Genomic DNA, 19,987 nt, shown 5'->3' on the forward strand with positions numbered 1-19,987 from the left:
TGGTGCTATCAGCAACACCATCATCTAGTGCCAAAACTCTTTCATCACCCAAAACAGAAACTTTCTCTACCCATTTACCAATAGCTCCCCATCCCCCCCTCTTCCTCTCAGGCCCTGGTAAACTGTACTCTTCTTTCTGTCTCTATGAATGTGCATGTTCTAAATATTTCAATATTTGTCCTTTTGTATGTAGCTTATGTGAACCTAGCATAAAGTTTTCAAGGTTCACCCATGTTGTAGCATGTATCAGAAATTCATTCTTTTTATGCCTGAAATAATATTCCATGTATGTATGTACCACATTTTATTTATTCATTCATTTGTTGATGGACACTTGGGTTGTTTGCATCTTTTGGCTATTGTGAATAATACTGCTATGAACATTGGTGTACCAAGTATTTGTTCAAGTCCCTGCTTTTAATTCGTTTGGGTATATGCCTAGGAATGGAATTCCTAGGTCTTATAATCTCTGTGTTTAACTTTGTGAAGAACTGCCAAACTGTTTCCCACAGCACTTGCACCATTTTACATTCCCGCCATTTTTTTTTTCATTTTTGTGTACTTTTAAAATTTCTTATTAGAGAAGTTGTACGTTTACAGAAAAAAAGCATGCAGAAAATACAGTGCTTCCACATACCCCCCCTCCACACCCACAGTTTTCCCTATTACTAACACTTTGCATTAGTATGGTATCTTTGTTACAACTGATGAAACAATATTATCATACTTATACTCTTATAATAGTGTAACATTTATAATAGTATAATATGCAATATTGATATTATATAGTATAATAACAATACTATTATATTTGATAGTATAATTTTAAAGTGGCATTCCTGTCATTTTTTTAAAGCTTTTATGTTCATCTTTGGGCCTCCCTGATGGGTCCTTTCTGCCTTTGTTGTTAAGCATTTTTGAGGATAAATAATATCTTGCTAGGAAGCCCCCTAGTAGCTTAGAAATGCTTTGGAGCAGTGGTTCTCAAGGTATAATGCCTACCTAGCAGCATCTGCATCATCTGGAAACTTGTTAGAAATGCAGATACAACCCCAGACCTACTGAATCAGAAACGGAGAGAGTAAGGCCCAGGAATCTGTTTCCAGAAGCCTTCCAGGAGATTCCAGGGTACTGTACAGCTTAATGGAATGATGTGTGCTCTGTAGCATTCCAGGCTAGCCAAACACTTGTCACCCAGAAGAGCTCCACTAGCAAATAAGCTCAAGAAACACTGCCAAAGAGATCTCCATTTCGGATTTTTACCACGTATGTTCTCTGTAAAAGGCTCTGAGAAGTCCTGCACTGAGGAGATGTGTTTAACCCCTATCTCCTGTAACTATTTGAACACAGAATACATTATTACTACATGACATCTGTTAATATCCTGTCACTAGTATTCCTTGAAACACATTTTGGAAGAAAATTCTGGAGCATGCTTTGCCCTAAATGCTGTCCGTACCTAAACTTTCCTAGGTAGAGGCACCTTCTCCTTCCCACCATGTGGGAATCATACCCGAGCCCATCTAGAGAGAACTGAACTTGAAGCCAATATAGCTAGCTCCCTTGTCTGTCTGTTCACTCTTATCTTTATAGTCCTCTTTCATTCCCTCTTCATTGTCTTCTTTTCAACCAGAAGACAAGGAAACTTGGCAAACCGTACCAAGGTCATAGGGACTGCTTCCCTTCTGTGCTCAGTCTCTGCATCTGTGAAGCTCATGAAACTAGATCACAAGAACATTTAGCTATTTCTTGGCCACAGTTTTGTACAGAGCATTCATGATCAAATACTACTGTCTTTACTAGCCTGTCCCAAAAGGTCATATTTTCCCATTATTTTATGATTTTCATTAAATTTCAAAAATTATGATTTAATTGTATAATTAAAATTTCTATCATTGTATCTTTCTCTAAGTCATGTCATTTCCCATCTGATTTGAAGAAATCAGCAATCAGTAAAGAGGATACTGACATTTATATCAGGCCCTTTGCATACATTATCTTACTCCTCAAAATGGAGAAAAACATCCTGTGAGATTGGTATTATTAACCTTATTTTACAGACAGATCAACTGACAAGTTTATAGATGAGAAACCTGTCCCAGGTCTGCATTCAAATCTCTGTGCTGTCGCTTACCAGCTGTGTGACCTTGGGCAAGTTATTTAACCTCTCTGTACTTCAGTTTCCTTTTCTGAAGGATGAGAATAATGTAGTGCCTCCTCACAGGTTTCTTGTAAGGCTTTTATGCTGACATACATGAACCACTGACGAGGAGGTTAGCTGGTGAAAAAAGAGAGCAGTCGAGAGGATCCTTGCATGATGAATCTTGAGAGTGTCTTAACAACAGTAGACACTCGTTGCACATTTGTTGATTGAATGATTGGATGGATGTGCCACAGTTTATGCCTTTTGCACCACTGCTCACTGGGTGATAAGCCATAACCAATCCCATGAAACACGAGGATTTAAATGGATGTGTCATTTCCTGTGATGCTTGCTGGCCTCATGTTTCTCATGGATTCTTTCTTCCTGTCCAGGTTCTCATTCAGGCTCCAGACCCCCTCATCATTCCCAATGTTGTATCAAATTCTAAATTATAATTTATTCCAAGGCACTTAGATATCAGAAGTGATTTAAAGACAGTATTACTCTAAGTGCATAAAATTTCCACTGTAATGTGCAGCAGTTAGGATAAGAGTTGCAGTTTCTGCCTTCAGACTTGCAGACTGTTCACCACAAACTCCTGATCATCGGGAAGAGCTATGGGTATGTGCATGGCAATGGGGTTGCCCTAGTTTTCTGGGTGTACCAAAGATGTGTCTATTTGATGTTGGGCCAGCTAACTCATCCAGTTTCTCTACAATGAGGTAGTGCAGGCACTATATGTTAGTCATTAATGACATAGAGCTTTAAACCAGGTGAGTACCAAGAAGTGTGAGAGCACAATTCTTCCACTCCCGTCATCACAGCAGCATCCATGGAGAGGCCATTCACATATTCATACAGGATCAGTATATATAGCAAGCCTTAGCAAGAGCCAAGACCTGATATCCTGACAGGTGAATAACCATCATAGGACATAAAACACAGATATAGGGCTTGTGCTACAGCAGGCGCTATTCTAAGTGCTTTGTATATATTATTTTACCCTCAAAACTATGAAGTAGATACTGTTTTTATCCCCATTTTGCTAAGAAGGAAAATAGTTGCAATTGTTAAGTGGCTTGCTTAGAGACACACAACTAGTAGGAGGCGGAGCCAGGGTTCAGTTTTAGACTGTTTCCAGACTCTCTGCTCTAATCAACTATGCTATCTTTACTTATGAGCAAATTTCTAGTAAGCTACAGGCTATATTAATATTATGCAAATTTAAGGTGAGAAGTATTACTAGAGATAGAGAGAGATATCCCATAACAATAAAAGGGTCATTTCAACAAGAAGACATAACCATTCAAAATGTGTCTACAGTTAACATAGCTACAAAATAGAGCAAAAGTTGATGACAGAACCAAAATGAGACATGGACAAACCCACAGTAACAGCAGGAGACAGTCACATATCTCCCTCAATAAACGATAGAACAAGTCAAAGAAACAACACTAAGGACACAGAATACTTGAACAATACTATTAACCAACTTAACTGGTCTATTTGACCTATATAGTTCACCATTCCCAACAACTTTAGGATGCATATTCTTTTGAAGTCCACATGGAACATTCACTGAAGTCCATCATGGTCAGGCCACACAGCTAATTTCAAAGACTTAAATCATACAGAGTATGTTCTCTGACCACTATGGGATTAATTTAGAATTAAGAAAAGAGAAATAACTAGAAAATCCCCAAATGTTTTGAGATTAATAATACAGTTCTAAAAAATTCACAATGGTACTTAGAAAGTGTTTTGAACAGAACATCAAAACTTGTGGTATATAGCTAAAGCAGTGCTTGGAGGAGCTTTAAATAACTATATAAGTTTTCATCTTAAGAAGCTAGAAAAAAATCAGCTAACTCAACTCAAAAATGTAGAAAAAAGTAAATATAAGTGAACACCAATGAAATAGAAAGCAGGCATACAGTAAAGAAAATCAACAGAACCAAACCTTGGTTCTTTGGAAACATCAATTGTAATTAGATATAAGAAGAGTCTCTTGACTATTTCATTTCTTTCTTCCCACTGTCCCTGCCACCTACTAGAGTAGGAAATCTATTGTCTTTAGAGTGGGATTTTTTTAAGCCAGTCCTCCTCTCCAAGAAATGCTTTATACCACTAATCAGTATTAGTTTATCAATTCCCTTTTTGACTTGGAGTCTCTGCAAAAACCTTTTCTAACTATTCTCCTGTCTCTGTTTGTTCCATGCTAAGCAGATGGCCCAGAAATTAGCCAAAAGCAGGAAGAAGGTGCAGTACAAACAACTTCATCAGCTTGGTGTTATGCCTGTTCTTTTTGTTTAAGTTTTGTCTTTTTATTCTTTCGTGTTTTTGTTTTCTGCATCCAGCAAGTTTTTGTTCAGATTTCTTTTTAAACGCCCCATAAGCCAGCGTTTCTCAAAAATCAGTTGCCTAAAATGGCCATTTTCTGTTGCTCATTAGTCATTTCACTTCAGAGTAATGACAGGGAGCAGATTGGAGATGCTAAATCAATCATATAGTAGTATGAAAGTTTCCATCCAGGAGGACTGATGTGGCAGGGACTTGGGTCTGTTCAATTATAGTTATGTTTGGTTTGTAGATTTTGCTGGATGCAAAAAAGAAAACTTGCTAATAACCTCACATGTGCAGAGTTAAGCCCTAAATTAAATAGACTGATGTGCCTTTTTTAGTTGTGGAGCTTTCAGGTGCTTCTGAACTACTCATGGGACTTTGAGGCATTGGGGCTCTTTCTAAATGGGTTGGTTTCTGGAGTGGGTTACTGCTTCTGTGGTTGCTGTGCTAGTTTGTGTGACTATGAAGACCCTCTTACCAGAACTGCATCCAAAAGGCTTTAGTTTGTACCTGCTATAAACATTGTCCCTTATCAGTTTAAGCAGGGACAAACTCTAAGTGACTTCTCCAAGGTCCTCATGTATGAATTAGGTCCTCTTACTCCTTCAGCCTGCTGGGCTCTGAAACCCTTGCAGAAAGGACCAAGCACAATTATGTTCATGGAGTGAAGTCTGCTGCAGTGAGTTACTGCTTTGGCAGGGCAAGAAGCAGAGGGGCTTCTGCAATTTCCCCCTGTAACCCAGAGATGCTAACTCACATCCATGTGTCCATCCTCTGTGTGGTGCCTTCAGCCTTGGCAGTCTAATTCTGGAGTCTGCATTGCTGTTCTGGTGACTGTGTCTTGCCTGTGTGTGGGTGCAAACCTTTGTCCCATGTATCTGGACTGGAGTAATTTATTAAAATCTTCCCGGTGCATTTTTTCTCAGGCTCCTGAAGGTGAATCTCAGCCAATGACCGAGGTGGATCTCTTCATTTCTACCCAGAGAATCAAAGTCCTGAATGCTGACACACAGGTATTAGCCAGCTCCCACTTTTCCCAGAGGGAAGGTGAGCAGCAAGGTACTCAGAGACTGTGCTGTGTCTGTCGGGCAGAAGTCCATCCAAGCTAGAAGGTTGGTCTGCTGTGCCTGCTGCTGGCAGAGCTCAAGCAAAAACTAAAACATGGATGTCGTTTGTTAAAAATGCTCATACTTCTCAGAGGATTCATTCATTTGGATTGGTTAACCTTTTCAGATTTTTTATTTAAAATCTCCACACACACACACACACACAAAGAAAAAGAAAAAAGAAAAGTCCATGTAGAGTTTTCATCTTTTAAATATTTCTATTGATTGCAAAATGATTGAAATTTCTTTTCACCTGCCACAAATCCTTCCTGCTCCTGGTTATTAGCTGAGGGACGTGCCTTAAGGCCAGGGTGGGGTATACATGAATCTGCCAGCAACGTCTTTGCAGGGCGCCCCTGGAGACTGCCCTGGGTGTGCACTGTGCTCAGCTGGGCTGTGGGATGGCAGACACTCCCCTGGGTCATTCGATGCTGCTGGACTTAAGCAGCCTCTCCCTCCTGCCCTCCAGGAGACCATGATGGACCACCCTCTGAGGACCATCTCCTACATTGCCGACATTGGGAACATCGTTGTGCTGATGGCCCGCAGGCGGATGCCTCGCTCCAACTCTCAGGAGAACGTGGAAGCCTCTCACCCTTCCCAGGATGGAAAAAGGCAGTACAAGATGATCTGCCACGTTTTTGAGTCTGAGGACGTAAGGGTGGCTTGCTATGCTCTCCCTCTGGGTGGCCAGATTCTCTATTTCTCAGAACTTGGGTCAGTCCAGTTACATTCGATGTATATTTATTGAACATGTACTGTGTGTCAGGTACTGGTCTAGTGCTAGGAATCCAAGGCTGAAAAAAAGACAAGGTAACCATCATTGGTTGTGGAAGAGATGGAAAAGAAATATTTAACATAAAATTAGTGATTAGTAGTCTAGAACACTAGGGACAAGGGTTACTTCAGATAGGATGATCAACAATGTCCCCTTTGAGGAAGTAACATTGGAGCAGAGACTTCAACAAAGTGAGAGTGAGGAAAACAAGTACAAAGGTCCCAAGGCAGGGTCATGCTGATAGAGTCTGAGGACGGGCAAGGAGGCCAAGCCTCTAGAGAGCTCTGAACGTGGGGAAGAATGGGAAGAAGGCAGAGAGCAACTGGGCAGTAGGATGTGGGGGAGACAGTGCTTTGTTGTGTAGGACTGTCCCGTGGGCTTCAGGAGAATTGGCATCCCTGCCCCACACTGTCCAAATGGCAGATGGACCCCCATACTCAGTCATCATGAAAATCAAAACATGCCTTGCACATTCCCAGATGGTCCCTAGGTGAGAAGTGCTGACAGGATTTTACAAGCAAGGGGTGAAATTTGAATGTTCTGAGATGGGAGAAGAGAGCCAGCCTCCCCTTTGTAATGGAGACTGGGAAAAGGAAAAAAGCAAATTGAAAGGATAGGAATCTTTCTCCTGTATTTCCTCTGGCACTTACAGCCAGCTCCACCTCTTGTCACAGAACCAGTAAGTCCTCACCCTTTTCCTGCAGGGAATGAGTCAATAGAGAAAATAAGTTTACCACAGGGGTGGGCCCATTCTTTCATTTTGACATTCTTTGCCAGTTACCTCACAGCGAATGGTAGAACTGCTGACAAAGTCACTAGGCTCCAAGCCACATCTGCACCAGAGCTGCACCCACGTGCCCACCCTCCCTGCACCTCTGCAGGCCTTGGAAGCTGCCTTCTGGGGAGCATGGCCCCACTGAGCACTCTGAACTGCATAGTCCTATAACAGGGCCATGGCAGTGCCAGCTGTGCTATTCTTTCTCCTTGGCACTATGGAACAAACTTTCTCTTACTGAGCAGAGAGCCCTCATCTTCTTAAAGAAAATTGTCTGTGGTAGCCTTGGTGCTCCTTAAAGAGGAGTTTTCATTTCGCTATAGTAAATTACCTTCCTCTAAGAAGTTAGGAATCAGAGGAAAGCCTATTTTTCTCAAGGGAACCAGAACTGGAGTGGTTGCGGCCTCTGAGAGGAAGATACTTAGGCTTATTGTCACAGTCCTTTGCTAGTTTGGTTCTCTAGAAATCACCCCAAGACAAAGCCATTCCTGTCGCTCTCCCTGATGGTCCTTTAAAAATGTGGCTGAAAAAGCAAACTGGTAGATGAGTTTTGGAAATTTGCAGAAAGTTCCAAAAGATGTAAAATCAAGCCCCATGTGTCCTGCAAGTCAGTGAAAGGGTACAGAGAGCTCTGCTTACCTCTGCCCCTGCCTGGACACAAAGAACCCCTGTAAGACCCTCTGCCACCTCTGCCTGGCTTGTGCTTGTCCAGAGGGGTCTTTTGTCCTTGGGGTTCCCTTGGGTCTGGTGGGGAAGATGACAAAGGAAAGATTGGAGAAGCAAGAGTTGGTACAGGAGGGGAACTGGAAATCTTGCCCCTTTGCTTCTACTAGAGAATGGATGAAGGGTGTTGGCTCCAGACTGGTGAGGGCTGGGAGTGACTCCACATACCAGTTGCGTGGCCACGAAGCCTTCATTTCCCCTTCTGTAAAATGATAGTGCCTCCCTCACTGGGCTGCTGTGTACCTGAGCCAGGCTCAGTTTTGTAGCAGGATTCAGACTGCTGGTTCTCTGTGTGACTCACAAGGCTTGGCATGTGAAGGCACCATTCTCGAACTGAACAAAGTTAAGCATTTCTTTTTCCATGGCCAACCACACAAAGTTCTGGCATTACTGTTAATTAGCTGCTTTTACCAAAAATTAGGGAAGACTGGGAAAGGAGAAGGGGTGCAGGTTTAAAACTGTGTATTTTAAAAACTGCCCCAGAGGGTTTTTTTTTCTGTGTATGTTTTGTTTTCCTACCCACAGAATCTTACAGTGAAGCAGTGCCTTGTGATGAGCAGGATGGTGGGCTCTGGAGTCAGATGGCCAGGTTCAGCCCCTGGCCCCACCTACCCAGGGAGGGGGCAACTTTACCTCTGGACTTTTGTTTCTTCATCTGTCCAGTGGGGATAATACTACAGACCCACGATTCCAAAGTCTAAAAAGCTCTGAGAAACAAAAGTTTTTTTTTTTTAATGTAGCTAATTAGCAGAAAAACCTAACCTGAACTGCCATGATGCAATTTATAATATTTGTCCAATTTACTATGAATCTTACATATTAGGCTGCAGAATTATTACTGTGTTCATTTATAGAGTACTTACCCAGGCTCTTAAGGTGTTTTTTACTTAATGCTATGGTATATGCACCCCGGTACTTTCTAAAATCCAAAAATTTTTGAAGTACAAAACACAACCTCAAGAGTTTTGGATAAAGGATTGTGGGTATCAGTCATAGAACTGATGTGAGGATTAAATGCAGCTGTCCTTAAGCATGTAATGTAATGTCAGCACACAAGAAGTGCTCAGTTGCTTTTGGCCTTCTGATTAATACTGTTGATTAATTAATGCAGGGAGGAGATAGTAAAGCTCAACAATGGCAGCTGAGTTCCCTTCCTGTGAGCTGTGAGACCCTGAAGCAGGCTCCTTTGTGTCTCTGGGCCTCATTTCTCGTCACTATGCAGGATGGGACTAGATAAGGGATTTTCAACTCTGTTGGATCCAATGCTCCTTTTTTACAATAAATATTTTGTAATATCCCCTTACTATCCTGAAATGAATTTTATAGATAATATAACCTCCCATTTTGAAATTGTCCATAAATAAAGGAATGCCATAAATAAAAGATAAAGGGGAAATAAAAAGAAAGCCTGCCTAAATAAAATCACACTCTAGTATGTACAAGCTTGGGCCCAACTATACCAGAAGACATAATGAAGTAGTCAGGTGCTTGCACTTTCTATGAAGGGTTTGGATATAAGAGAACATAGTTTTCCATAGAATATTACCAACACTTTCTATTTTACATTTTGAATTGAGAGCTAAACACATACACACACAACACAATTACTATGAATGACAGCAAAGTGCAGGCTAACACCTATGGGATTTACTGGCAGATCAGATACTGCAGTGAGTTGATGTTGGTGCTTTTTTTGTTATGGACAAAATATCATCTTCCTTCAATTTATCCAGGAGTTATATTCTATATTAGAGCCATGCAATTAAAGTCTTTATATATAAATCAGACTTACATCCTAGACTTATTTAATTAGAGACAATCCGATGAGATATTTGAAAATTGTGCAGGAGGATGTAGAAGCACTCACTACTGTGTATGACTGACCTGTCTGTGGCAAGATGTCCAGCATCTCTGCCTATCCACTGAGTGCCAGTAGCTCTCTCCTGTCACCCCCCACTGACTTTGAAAATGGCCCCTACTGGGCATTAGAGCCCCGTGTAGAACCCCTAGTCTGGCTGATGTTGGGGCTCCACAGTCCTGCTGGGAAAGTGCACCCACAGCACTGCCTACTGATCTCCATCTTTCCCTCTCTGCTATTCTAGGCCCAGCTGATCGCACAGTCCATTGGGCAGGCATTTAGTGTGGCCTACCAGGAATTCCTCAGGGCCAATGGAATTAACCCCGAAGATCTCAGCCAGAAAGAATATAGTGACCTACTCAATACACAGGACATGTACAATGACGACCTGATCCACTTCTCCAAGTCTGAAAACTGCAAAGATGTAGGTACTTTCCTGAAGCTATGCTCCAGGTTGGGTCAGCCGGGCAGGAGCACAGAAGAGAGCTGGGCAGCCCTACTATAGAAGTGAAGACAGAGCACCTGAGGGCGAAGAGTATGGGGTTTGGGGGTCATTGCTAAGGGGTTCCTGCCTATCACTGGCTCCCCTCTTGTGAGGCCCTATTATTAAACGCTGTAAAAAGGCATGGACAATGGGGTCGAGCAGCCTCTGCTTCCAAGAATGCTGGGCTCAGTTTTGGTGGGTTTCACCTCTGCTCTTGTGAACTCTACCGTCTAGGTAAGGGTACTGAGAAAATTCAGTGAGGGTGCTAAGTACAAGCACTAGTAGAAGCCAAATGCTTGTGGAAGCCTGGAGCAGAGCGTGGCTTTCTTTCAGAGATGGCCTGATTGTTTCAGACTGAGCCATCCAGGAGAATCTGGGGGTAAACGGGGCCATCTGAGCTGAGCTGGAGGGCTGAGGATTATTTGGAAAGTGTACAGGAATGCAAAGGGCTGGGCTGAATGAAGTAAAGAACAGATGCAGGAAGGTCAGAAAGCTCAAGGTTTGTCTGGCGAACCGTGAATGAGAAAGTCTGAGTAGAGCAGAGGGTGTGTAAAAAAAGAGATGAAAAGGCCAGCAAGGAGGTTTGGTCAGAACTAAGGGGCTGCAAAGTCCAGCCAGGAATTTGTACTTTTTCTTGCAAGTGAAAGAGAAACTGTAACAAGAAAGTGGTCATTTTATCCACTAGTGCATTAGGTGTCTTAGGTCAGTTTCCCTAGAGACAGAGCCTGAAGTGAGGGTTCCTGTTCAAATGGATTAATTGGGAGAATACGTGCAAGAAAAAAGAGTGTGGGAAGCAGGCTGGAGGGGGATGCTATGGAAGAATGTGGCCTCAGCTGGAGATGAGCTTCTGAATGATCCAGCAAGAAACTCTGGGGCACAAATTACAGTCCCAAGAGCTGGCAGGTTTTTGTGCCCTGTGTCAGTCTGTCACTGGCTAGACAGGGTCTCTCACATTTGGCCCAGGGCAGTTCTCCAGGGAAGGAGCCAGCTGTGAGCTTCTGCAGCTGGGGGGAAGGGCACCGTCCAAGAAAGAGATTTTGGCAGCTACTACGATATGTATTTGTGCATGTGTGTATTTATGAAAATGAATAAATAAATATACACACTCTGTTGGATACTTCTAAGAAGTGCCTTACTCCTTTGTAGCATCTCTGCAGAGCATACCAGGCTCTAGGCATCCAAAATGACTCCCTCCTCTCTGCTCTGCCAGTGAAGTCCAAGAAGAATTATGCGTGTCTAGAACTTTTAGAATTGTGATGATTTTAGCATCATTTTGTTTTCCTTTTTCCTCAAGTTTCTCCTTGCAGAGAAGTGTTTCTGTAACGTATTTATTTTTAACTCAGTTATATTAAATTTTGGAGAGAATGTGTAAAGCACCAGGATGGGGGAGCCTGCACTGAAGAGCACAAAAGCTATTTGCAGAAACCATAACACACCACCAAAGCTACCACCAACCAAGCCTCCTTTCCCTGCCATTGTGGGGTGCAGAATTAAAAAACCTGGGGCCTTACACTGTTGTACTGCCAAGGCAACATCACTTAGGTGAAGCAAGAGATGTACAAGGGTATGGGCCTGGGTTAAATTGTTTGGTACAAAGTGCAAAAGCCATGGATTACAGAGGAATGAGGGATCCCCTTGGGTTGGAGTTATCAGTGAAAGAGGAAAAACAGGAAGGGGGGAAATGCTTTGATTTTGGCTTTCTAAGTGTGTTTTCCCCTTTCAGGTTTTCATAGAGAAGCAGAAAGGAGAAATCCTGGGTGTGGTGATTGTGGAGTCCGGCTGGGGATCCATCCTGCCGACTGTGATCATAGCCAACATGATGCACGGAGGCCCTGCAGAGAAGTCGGGGAAGCTGAACATTGGGGACCAGATCATGTCCATTAATGGCACCAGCCTGGTGGGCCTGCCTTTGTCTACCTGCCAGAGCATCATTAAGGTACCCAGACATGGGGAAATTAGCTTATATTGCAAGTGTGCTACAATTCAGATCATAGTATTTCTGAACATATTCTAAGTGTCAGATACCACGGGGGACACAAATACAAAAGGACATGGATTCTATATCCACATCAAGGGATGATTTACATATTCCTCCCCAAAACTGTTTTCGGGATGAGAGTCAGTTCTTTGGCTCACATGATGTCATTTGCAGGCATCACTGATCCATTACAGCACTCTCCCATTTTCCTTAACACAGCAATCCAGACAATCTCTCTCAAACAAGACATACTTGAGACAATTTGCCATCCCATTATAAGTCACAGAAATGCTGCAAATCAGAGAACACTTTTTCCTTCATAGTGACCACGGCTGTGATCAAGTGACTTTTTCCACTGCCAGAGCCCACATAATGCCATCCACACATGCCAGCTGCTGTAAAGAGAAGGAAAATCTTTGAGTCCACGTGTTCCTTTTTTATACCTGAACATAATTACTTCTTGTTTGACTGGAATTAGGGTTATTTCATAAACCTAAGAAAAAGCTCCTTAAAGGAAAATTTAAAATGAGTATTTGAGGGGAAGTAATTAGGTTTTCCTCTTAGGACCCATCCATATAGTTCTTTCAAGTGCATTGGTTCTTGGTGGTTGCTTGGCCAGTTTGAGTGAGAATATTTTTCCTCCACAACAGCATCTGTAGACCCCCACCAAGCACTGTGGCACTGCAGGCAGACTAGTATTGCACAAGTTTCCTTGGGAACATGTTTCTTAAGGGGTGGGGGTCAGGTGGGAGGAACGAATGCATCTAATAGTCATTGTGAGCAATAGAAAGTCATAAAAGCCAATATCCTTGGCCAGAGTGTTAGGGAATGGGAAGTGACAGTGACTGTATTGGACACAGGGGTAGGTATCTCTTTATTTTTAATGAAATGGATTAGATTCTAATTCTTTGTAAGATTATCACACCTGGAAAGAAACAGTCCTTTTTGGCCTCATTTCTTTTTCCTATATATTATGCTTAAATAAATTCTACCTTTTGCTTGATATAGTAAAGGTAAGAATGAAGAATCTGCTTTAAACATGGGTACTCATTCAGACATGTTGAATGGAGTCTCTAAGGGCTGAGTGCAACCATGGGGAAGCTAGAATGTGGAAGATAATGATGTAATTGATATCACATATATCACATCTGTGTGGCCCTCATAACCATGCAGAGGTGAAATGCTGTGAGTGTTTGGAAGAGGAAGATTTTTTTTAACATTTTTAAGCAGGGCCTTGAAGGATAAGACCTACATCAGGACCAGTAAGGAGAGGGGGCTTTGGAAGTTTCTGCTTGAGTTGATGGACGGTGGGCTGGCTTTGAGTCAGGGAGCCAGGTCTGACTGGCTTGGTAAGGCTGACATGCTGTTGAAGGGGTAACATGGAAAGGTCAGGAGCAGCCAGGGCTGGGGAGGCAGGATTAATCTATGTCCAGTGTCACACTCACACAAGCCAAAGTTCATGGAATACCCTCTTACACTAGTCTAGTTGCTGGGACTTATGAGTTCTGCCCACTCATGAGAACTACCAAGGGACTGTGGGAACCACAGACACATTAAGTAGAACCCTCTCTCCCAAGGATCTTGGTCCAGTTGGGGAAAAATCAATGAGAGAAGTGGTAACTAGTAATGTTTGAGTATTTATGTGCCTGGCACTGTTCAAGAACTGTGCACAAATGTACTCCCTGAACCCTTGCAATAGCCTGTGTGAAGTATAGGTACTCTTCTTACACCTATTTTATAAGATAGGAAACTGAGGCAGAGAAGGATTATATAGTTATTCAAGGCCACACCATGTTTTAGTTTTCTTGTTGCCAAAGTAAATACCATGCAGTGGATTGGCTTAAACAATGGGAATTTATTAGCTCATAATTTTGAGGCTAGGAAAAGTCTAAATCAAGGTGTCACCAAGGTAATGCTTTCTTCCCAAAGACTGGTATCTTTGCAGTGTCCATGGCAGCCTCTCCTGGCCTCTCCCTTCTCTTCCAGTTTCCTTCTACTTTCAGCTTCTTGCTTCCCATGGCATTCTCTGTATCTGAATTTCATTCTGCTTATAAAGGACTCCAGTAATAAGATTAAGACCCATCCTGATTGAGTTGGGCCACACTTTAACTGAAGTAACCTCATCAAAAGTTTCTACTTATAATGCATGTACACACACAAAAAATGGATTAAGTTTAAGGACATGTTTTTCAGGGGGTACATACAGCTCCAAACCCATCATATACTGCTAGTCAGTCAGTAGAGCTGGAGTATGTGCCTAATCCTTCTGGCTCAAAAGCCAAGTCACTCAGTCACCACGATATCCTGCCTCTAGCACAGCCAGCCCCAGAAAGGGGAGCTGGATCCCGAGGTCAGGCATTGGGGCAGTGGTTCTCAACTAGTAGATCTTGACCCCCAGAGAACATCTGACAGTGTCTGGAGACAGTCTGGGTTGTCACAGATGAAGAGAAGGGAGCGCTTCTGGCATCTAGTAGGTAGAGACCAGGGATGCTGCTGAACATCCTATAATGCACAGGATAGCCTAGTCACCCAGAGCAAAGGATTATCCAGATTTAGTTGTCAATGGTGCTGTGGTTGAGAAACCCTGCCTCAGGGGTAAGGGAGTTAAGTGGGAAAGAGATATCAGTGAGAGAGGCTGGGTGAGGAGGGAGGGGCAGGAAGGTAGGTAGGTGAGCAGGGTTTATGGAGAATTGATATGGGTCTTGAAAGGTTTGGGGAGGATTTGGAGAGGGAATTGGGGGCAAGAGGCTAACTTGAGTGAAGGAAGGATGGCGCCTGAGTTCCTAAGGGCTGGGAGGCTGCATGACAGTGCCCGGTGGCCCCGGCTGCCAGTCGCCTCCCTTCATCTCACCATGGCAAAGGCCAGGTTTACAGGTGAGGGCCCACAGGTGCAGGCAATGGACCCTGGGATGCCCAGCTGGCAAGTGCTTCCCTGTGTCCCTTTCCTCACCCTACAGTGTCAAGCTGAAAATACAGGTGGCTTAGAATACAGACAGAAGGAGCGCTATCTGAATGATTTCCTTGGGGAAAAGGTTCTTCTGAGCTAGTATCTGGGCTTTGATGTCCATAAATCAAGTTGCTATCTATGGAATCAGAAAATAAAGACTGATCGGCAGCAAGAGAGATACAAGAGATAAAGATGGAGGGTAAGGAAAATAGTGTCACTGTGGCCACCCTCAGCAAATCACCCTACTAGAGCAGGGCCTAGGTAGGTCACAGCTGAACTCCCCCAGTGCCTTCTTGAGTGAAAAACTGATTTGACCAACGACCAGGATACTCAGGGACACTGGTGGGTGGTCTGCCCAGTATATTGATAATGGCTAGACTGTCACTACAAAAAGCAGACTGGACTTTTAGTGGGTTGTATTTTTCTTAAATTCTCTACAAAAAATACATCCCCTTGTTGCCTGCCTGAAGCAGGTGCTCTCACTTCCCTACCACTTGGGGCCACTGCAGGTGAATGTTCAGGGCTCATATGGTTTGTTTCAGTATCCTGCCAGTGCTCTTTGCAATGAATTTAACAACAAATCTCAGCCTGACTTATCAGTGCTTCTCAAACTTTGATTTGAAATAGCTAGGGATCTTGTTAAAATACAGATTCTGATTCAGCTGACTGGAATGGGACCTGGGATTCTGCATTTTCAGCCAGTCTCCTGGTGATGCCATCAGCAATCTGGCACCCACACTTTGAGCTGCAGGGGTTGAAAGTCCTGTCTTCTGTGTCTTGCCACTTCATAGGAATGTTAACCTTTCCCCCTAATTATTTTAATTGCTTTTTTCCTAGATCTTACTTCTATCATAATTCCTAAAGCAAATCATTGGTAGTGGGAAGGGCATGTGAGCAGGTTGCTTCTGTCCATGCCATTGCCTCCATGGGCCTGCCTTCAGAATTATTTTTTTAAAATTATAAGACAACTGCACCTTCCAGACAAAGAATCATCATGGCCCTGCTCTCCTGTTGCTATAGAAACTATTCTGGCTCCTCTCCCCTCCCCTCTTCCCTGGCCTTCCCCTCCCATTATATTTCTTAATTTGCTGCTCCATTCCACCGTTGTCATGGGGACAAAATGACCGTTTATTTAATTGGCACCACCAATAAAATGGCGGCTCAGAAATCCAAGTTAATGGAACTCAACTTGAAACACTGATTAAGAATGGCAGGGCAGATGCATGGTGTGGTTATTCTAAATTGTGGTTGCTCTAAGCCTCATCTTGCAGCACATTTCCCCAGTCTAGAAATTCTTTCACTGAGGGATAAATTAGGCATCTTAAATCAATTCGCATAAAAGGAAAGAACCCACCAGTGCAATGAGAATTTTTAAGGTAGCATTGAGGAAAATGAGCTGTTCTCTTTGCTTTTCAGAGAGGTTTTTGTGCACCGCACTAGCATACCTAAATAATCCCTGGGTTTAAAAAGTGTAAACATTTCAAGCAGATATCTTAGCCTGAAGGATATACTCCCTGCCTTCAGCATTCTCAGCCCTAGTTTCCCACAAATTCCTGGTCTCAGATTGTTATTGTTGAAAGAGGTAAAGGACTCAAGTCCACTGTGGTTGTCCTGCTGTGTGCCCTGCACTTAGCACTAATAGGCTGTATTGTCCAGTGCTTCCCTGAGCTCTTGGAGGTCAGGCAGAGGGCCTGCTGGTTGCTGAATCCCCAGTGCCTAACACATGGCTTGGCACAGTTGGTGGTCAATAAAATTGACTGATTAAATAAATGAAAGAGTGGGAACACTCTAGGGAGAGAGAAACACATGTTTGTATGGTGTTTGACCTGCCCCCTCCCTTTCAAAAAAGAAGCCTGTTTTTAATTTTAGGAATAGGTGTTTTTCAGTGTAATGGTTGAGATTTGGTGTTTCAGGTAAGATATTTAGGGTGGAAAGCATGAAAAAAGGTGAAATCATGGACTGTTAGAACTGGAAGGAACTTTAGTGCATTTCACCATTTGCTTTGAAGATGAGGAAACTGAGGTGCAGGATGGCCAAAGGGCCCAAAAGCCCACTGCTTGTGGTGGCAGAAACAAAACCTGAGCTGAGAGCTTCTGGCACCAACACAGCCCTTGTCACCAACCCATGCTGGTCCCCTGTTTGGAGTAAAAAGCCAGGGTCTCAGTGCTGGTGTGGATGGCAGGACCTGCTGTTGTATGGAAAGCCCAATTCTTCACATGCTTCTGTCTACCCAGGGAAAATCATACTTGGTTCATTCCATTGCTCTTTTTAAAAAACATCATTTCCTTAACCTCAGTTTCCCAGAGAGTCTTCAAAACTACTGAGAAGAGCTGAAAACTACTGTGTGTTGACAAAAGCCATAAGCCAAATTAGAGCCATTGGGGGGCTCAGATCCCCCAAAAAACAGAGCAAATCAAAACTCAGAGGAAAGAGAGATGCTAGAGGTGGTGAAGTTGAGTCCCATCAAAATTCACCCATTGAGAGCACAACTAGAATCAGTCAAAAGGCAGTGAGGGAAGCGGACTTGGCCCAGTGGTTAGGGCATCCGCCTACCACATGGGAGGTCCGCAGTTCAAACCCCGGGCCTCCTTGACCCGTGTGGAGCTGGCCAATGTGCAGTGCTGATGCACGCAAGGAGTGCCGTGCCACGCAGGGGTGTCCCCCGCATAGGAGAACCCCACACACAAGGAGTGCACCCCGGAATGAGAGCTGCCCAGTGCAAAGTGCAGCCTGCCCAGGAATGGCACGGCACATGAGAGCTGACACAGCAAGATGACACAACAAAAAGAAACACAGATTCCCATGCCTCTGACAACAGCAGAAGCGGACAAAAAGAACATGCAGCAAATGGACACAGAACAGACAACTGGGGAGGGGGGAGGGGGAGAGAAATAAAATAAATCTTAAAAAAAAAAAAAAAAAAAAGGCGATGATTCAGCCGGGGGACGGGAATCAATGTTGATACTGATCAATGGGGTAGGGGCCAATTATATAACATCAGAGTTTGAAAGAGAAGAAGAATTTATTGCCAAGCTCAAAGGCAAGGAAAAATCTGTCTCCCAGAACTAGAGAAATGTACAGTATTTTGTAGCTTTCAAACAAAGGCAGGCAGGCTCAGGATGGTCTAATTAACTGAGCATGCACAGATTGAGTACATGCTTAGTTTACTTGGTTTAAAGTTTAGGCTACTGCGCATGTCAGGCAGGCCAACTCTGATTAGAACTGCTTTTGTTCAGTAAGATAACTTAGGAATTGGGGTGGTTAGTTCTGGGTTGGCTCATTTTAATCAACAAGGAGGCTAGTACAAGAGCACCTCACTTCTGGGTTGCAAAACAAGATAATGAGATACAAGCAGGGATAGTAACGAGCTGTCCCGTTACCATCCAGTTACTGGGTAAGATCGTGCAGTTCCAAAACAGCATCAGCATTAAAGAAGGCATCTGAGTTACAGTTTAGTGATTTATAACAGTTACAGATACCCGCTTCTGGCTATTTCAAAAAGGCTGTGGGGGCTCGGATTAGAAACAGAAAGCTCCCGAGTCCAGCCGGCCATCAATAAACCATTTTTCCTTCTCAAAATGAAAAAAAATAAAAAATTTTTTTAAAAAAGGCTATGGGCTAGAATTCAGCGAGCTGTCACAGCGATTGGTATTTTCTTTTGGTTGCATTGCAGCATCTCAGAAGTTAGCAACTGCCTAAAATACAATTCAGTAGACTAAAACACATCTGTTTATTTTTCAGTTGCAGTATGAGGCCCAGGAGCCTGGAAGAACTCTTGGCATGTAGGGAAATGAACTAAAAATGTGGCCCCAACAAAAGGCTGGAGTAAAAGATTTGGGGGATTTGGGGGATTTCTATTCTCTCACTCACTTTTTGTTGAACAAGTCTTATTAACGATTTGCCCACACACTGTTATGTATATATATGAGGGATTTGTATGTAGGAGACAAAATTGTGGGTTTTGAATTCAGACAGATTTGGGGTTAAATTTTGCTACAGTGAATTTGGGCAAGTTGCTTAATAGTGCTGAGTCTCACTTTCCTCTTCTATAAAATAGGGATAATTATAGCTGCCAGTTTGTCAAAGGAGATTAAATGAGATGGCTCTTGTAAGTCTCCCAAGTCGGTGCCTGACAAGAGTCACTCTTCAATGGCAGGTAGTATTTATCGTTGTGGTTCATCAGTAGAATGGGGTTTTGGGATGACAGTGACCTTAGGGTGTTCACACATGGTACAGACAATGCAGACGGCTGATGGGAGATTGGGTTGTGTAGTGCCTGGGCTTACCAGCTCTCCCACTGCCACCCTCCCACCCCACCCCTGCTGGTCTCTGAGCTCACTAAGCATACTGGCTGCAAGTGTGAGCAGTGAATTGACAGCTTTCCGCCTAATCATCCTGCATCAACCGATAGTGCAGGAATTAAGTCACCTGGGTGCAAGTGTGTTAACCGTGCTGCTCTGATAGTGCACACAGTTTGTTTTCAAAATTAAGTATGCATGGGAATTGCCTGGAGGGCTTTAACACAGATTGCTGGCCCTACTCTGGAGTTTCTAATTCAGTAGATCTGGGGAGGAGCCAGCATTTTCACAAGTGCTAAGGTGATGCTGATGCTGCCTGTCCAGGGACCATGCTTTGAGAACAACTGGTCTGTACATGCTGGCCGAGCATAATAAAGCCAGATAACCAGAGACAAAATAACTCGTATGGATCCCTCAGTCTAAAGCATATCATGGTTACCTGGAAGCAAAAGCTTTGTTGGGCACTTCTACCTCAGAGAAGCAAACTGTGCTCTAGTCACAAATTCTATTTGCCTCTGTGCTCAGCAAGATGCTTGCAGGAGGTAGAGGGCATG

General features: G+C 43.3%; 1 protein-coding gene across 7 annotated transcripts in view; it reads left to right on the forward strand.

Moving 5' to 3' along the window:
• Positions 1–19,987, forward strand: part of APBA1 (amyloid beta precursor protein binding family A member 1) — a 266,960-nt gene that overhangs the window by 226,096 nt on the left and 20,877 nt on the right. For 5 of the 7 annotated variants that reach the window (XM_071216689.1, XM_058301690.2, XM_058301691.2 and 2 more), the window contains 5 exons: positions 4,370–4,402; positions 5,413–5,499; positions 6,062–6,247; positions 9,971–10,150; positions 11,934–12,146. In XM_071216689.1, coding sequence (XP_071072790.1) covers positions 4,370–4,402; positions 5,413–5,499; positions 6,062–6,247; positions 9,971–10,150; positions 11,934–12,146 — 699 coding nt within the window. The remainder of the gene's footprint in view (positions 1–4,369; positions 4,403–5,412; positions 5,500–6,061; positions 6,248–9,970; positions 10,151–11,933; positions 12,147–19,987) is intronic. The other 2 variants (XM_071216690.1, XM_071216692.1) reach the window with 1 other exon arrangement.

Source organism: Dasypus novemcinctus, chromosome 8 (assembly GCF_030445035.2).
Source record: "Dasypus novemcinctus isolate mDasNov1 chromosome 8, mDasNov1.1.hap2, whole genome shotgun sequence".
Taxonomy (NCBI): Eukaryota; Metazoa; Chordata; class Mammalia; order Cingulata; family Dasypodidae; genus Dasypus; species Dasypus novemcinctus.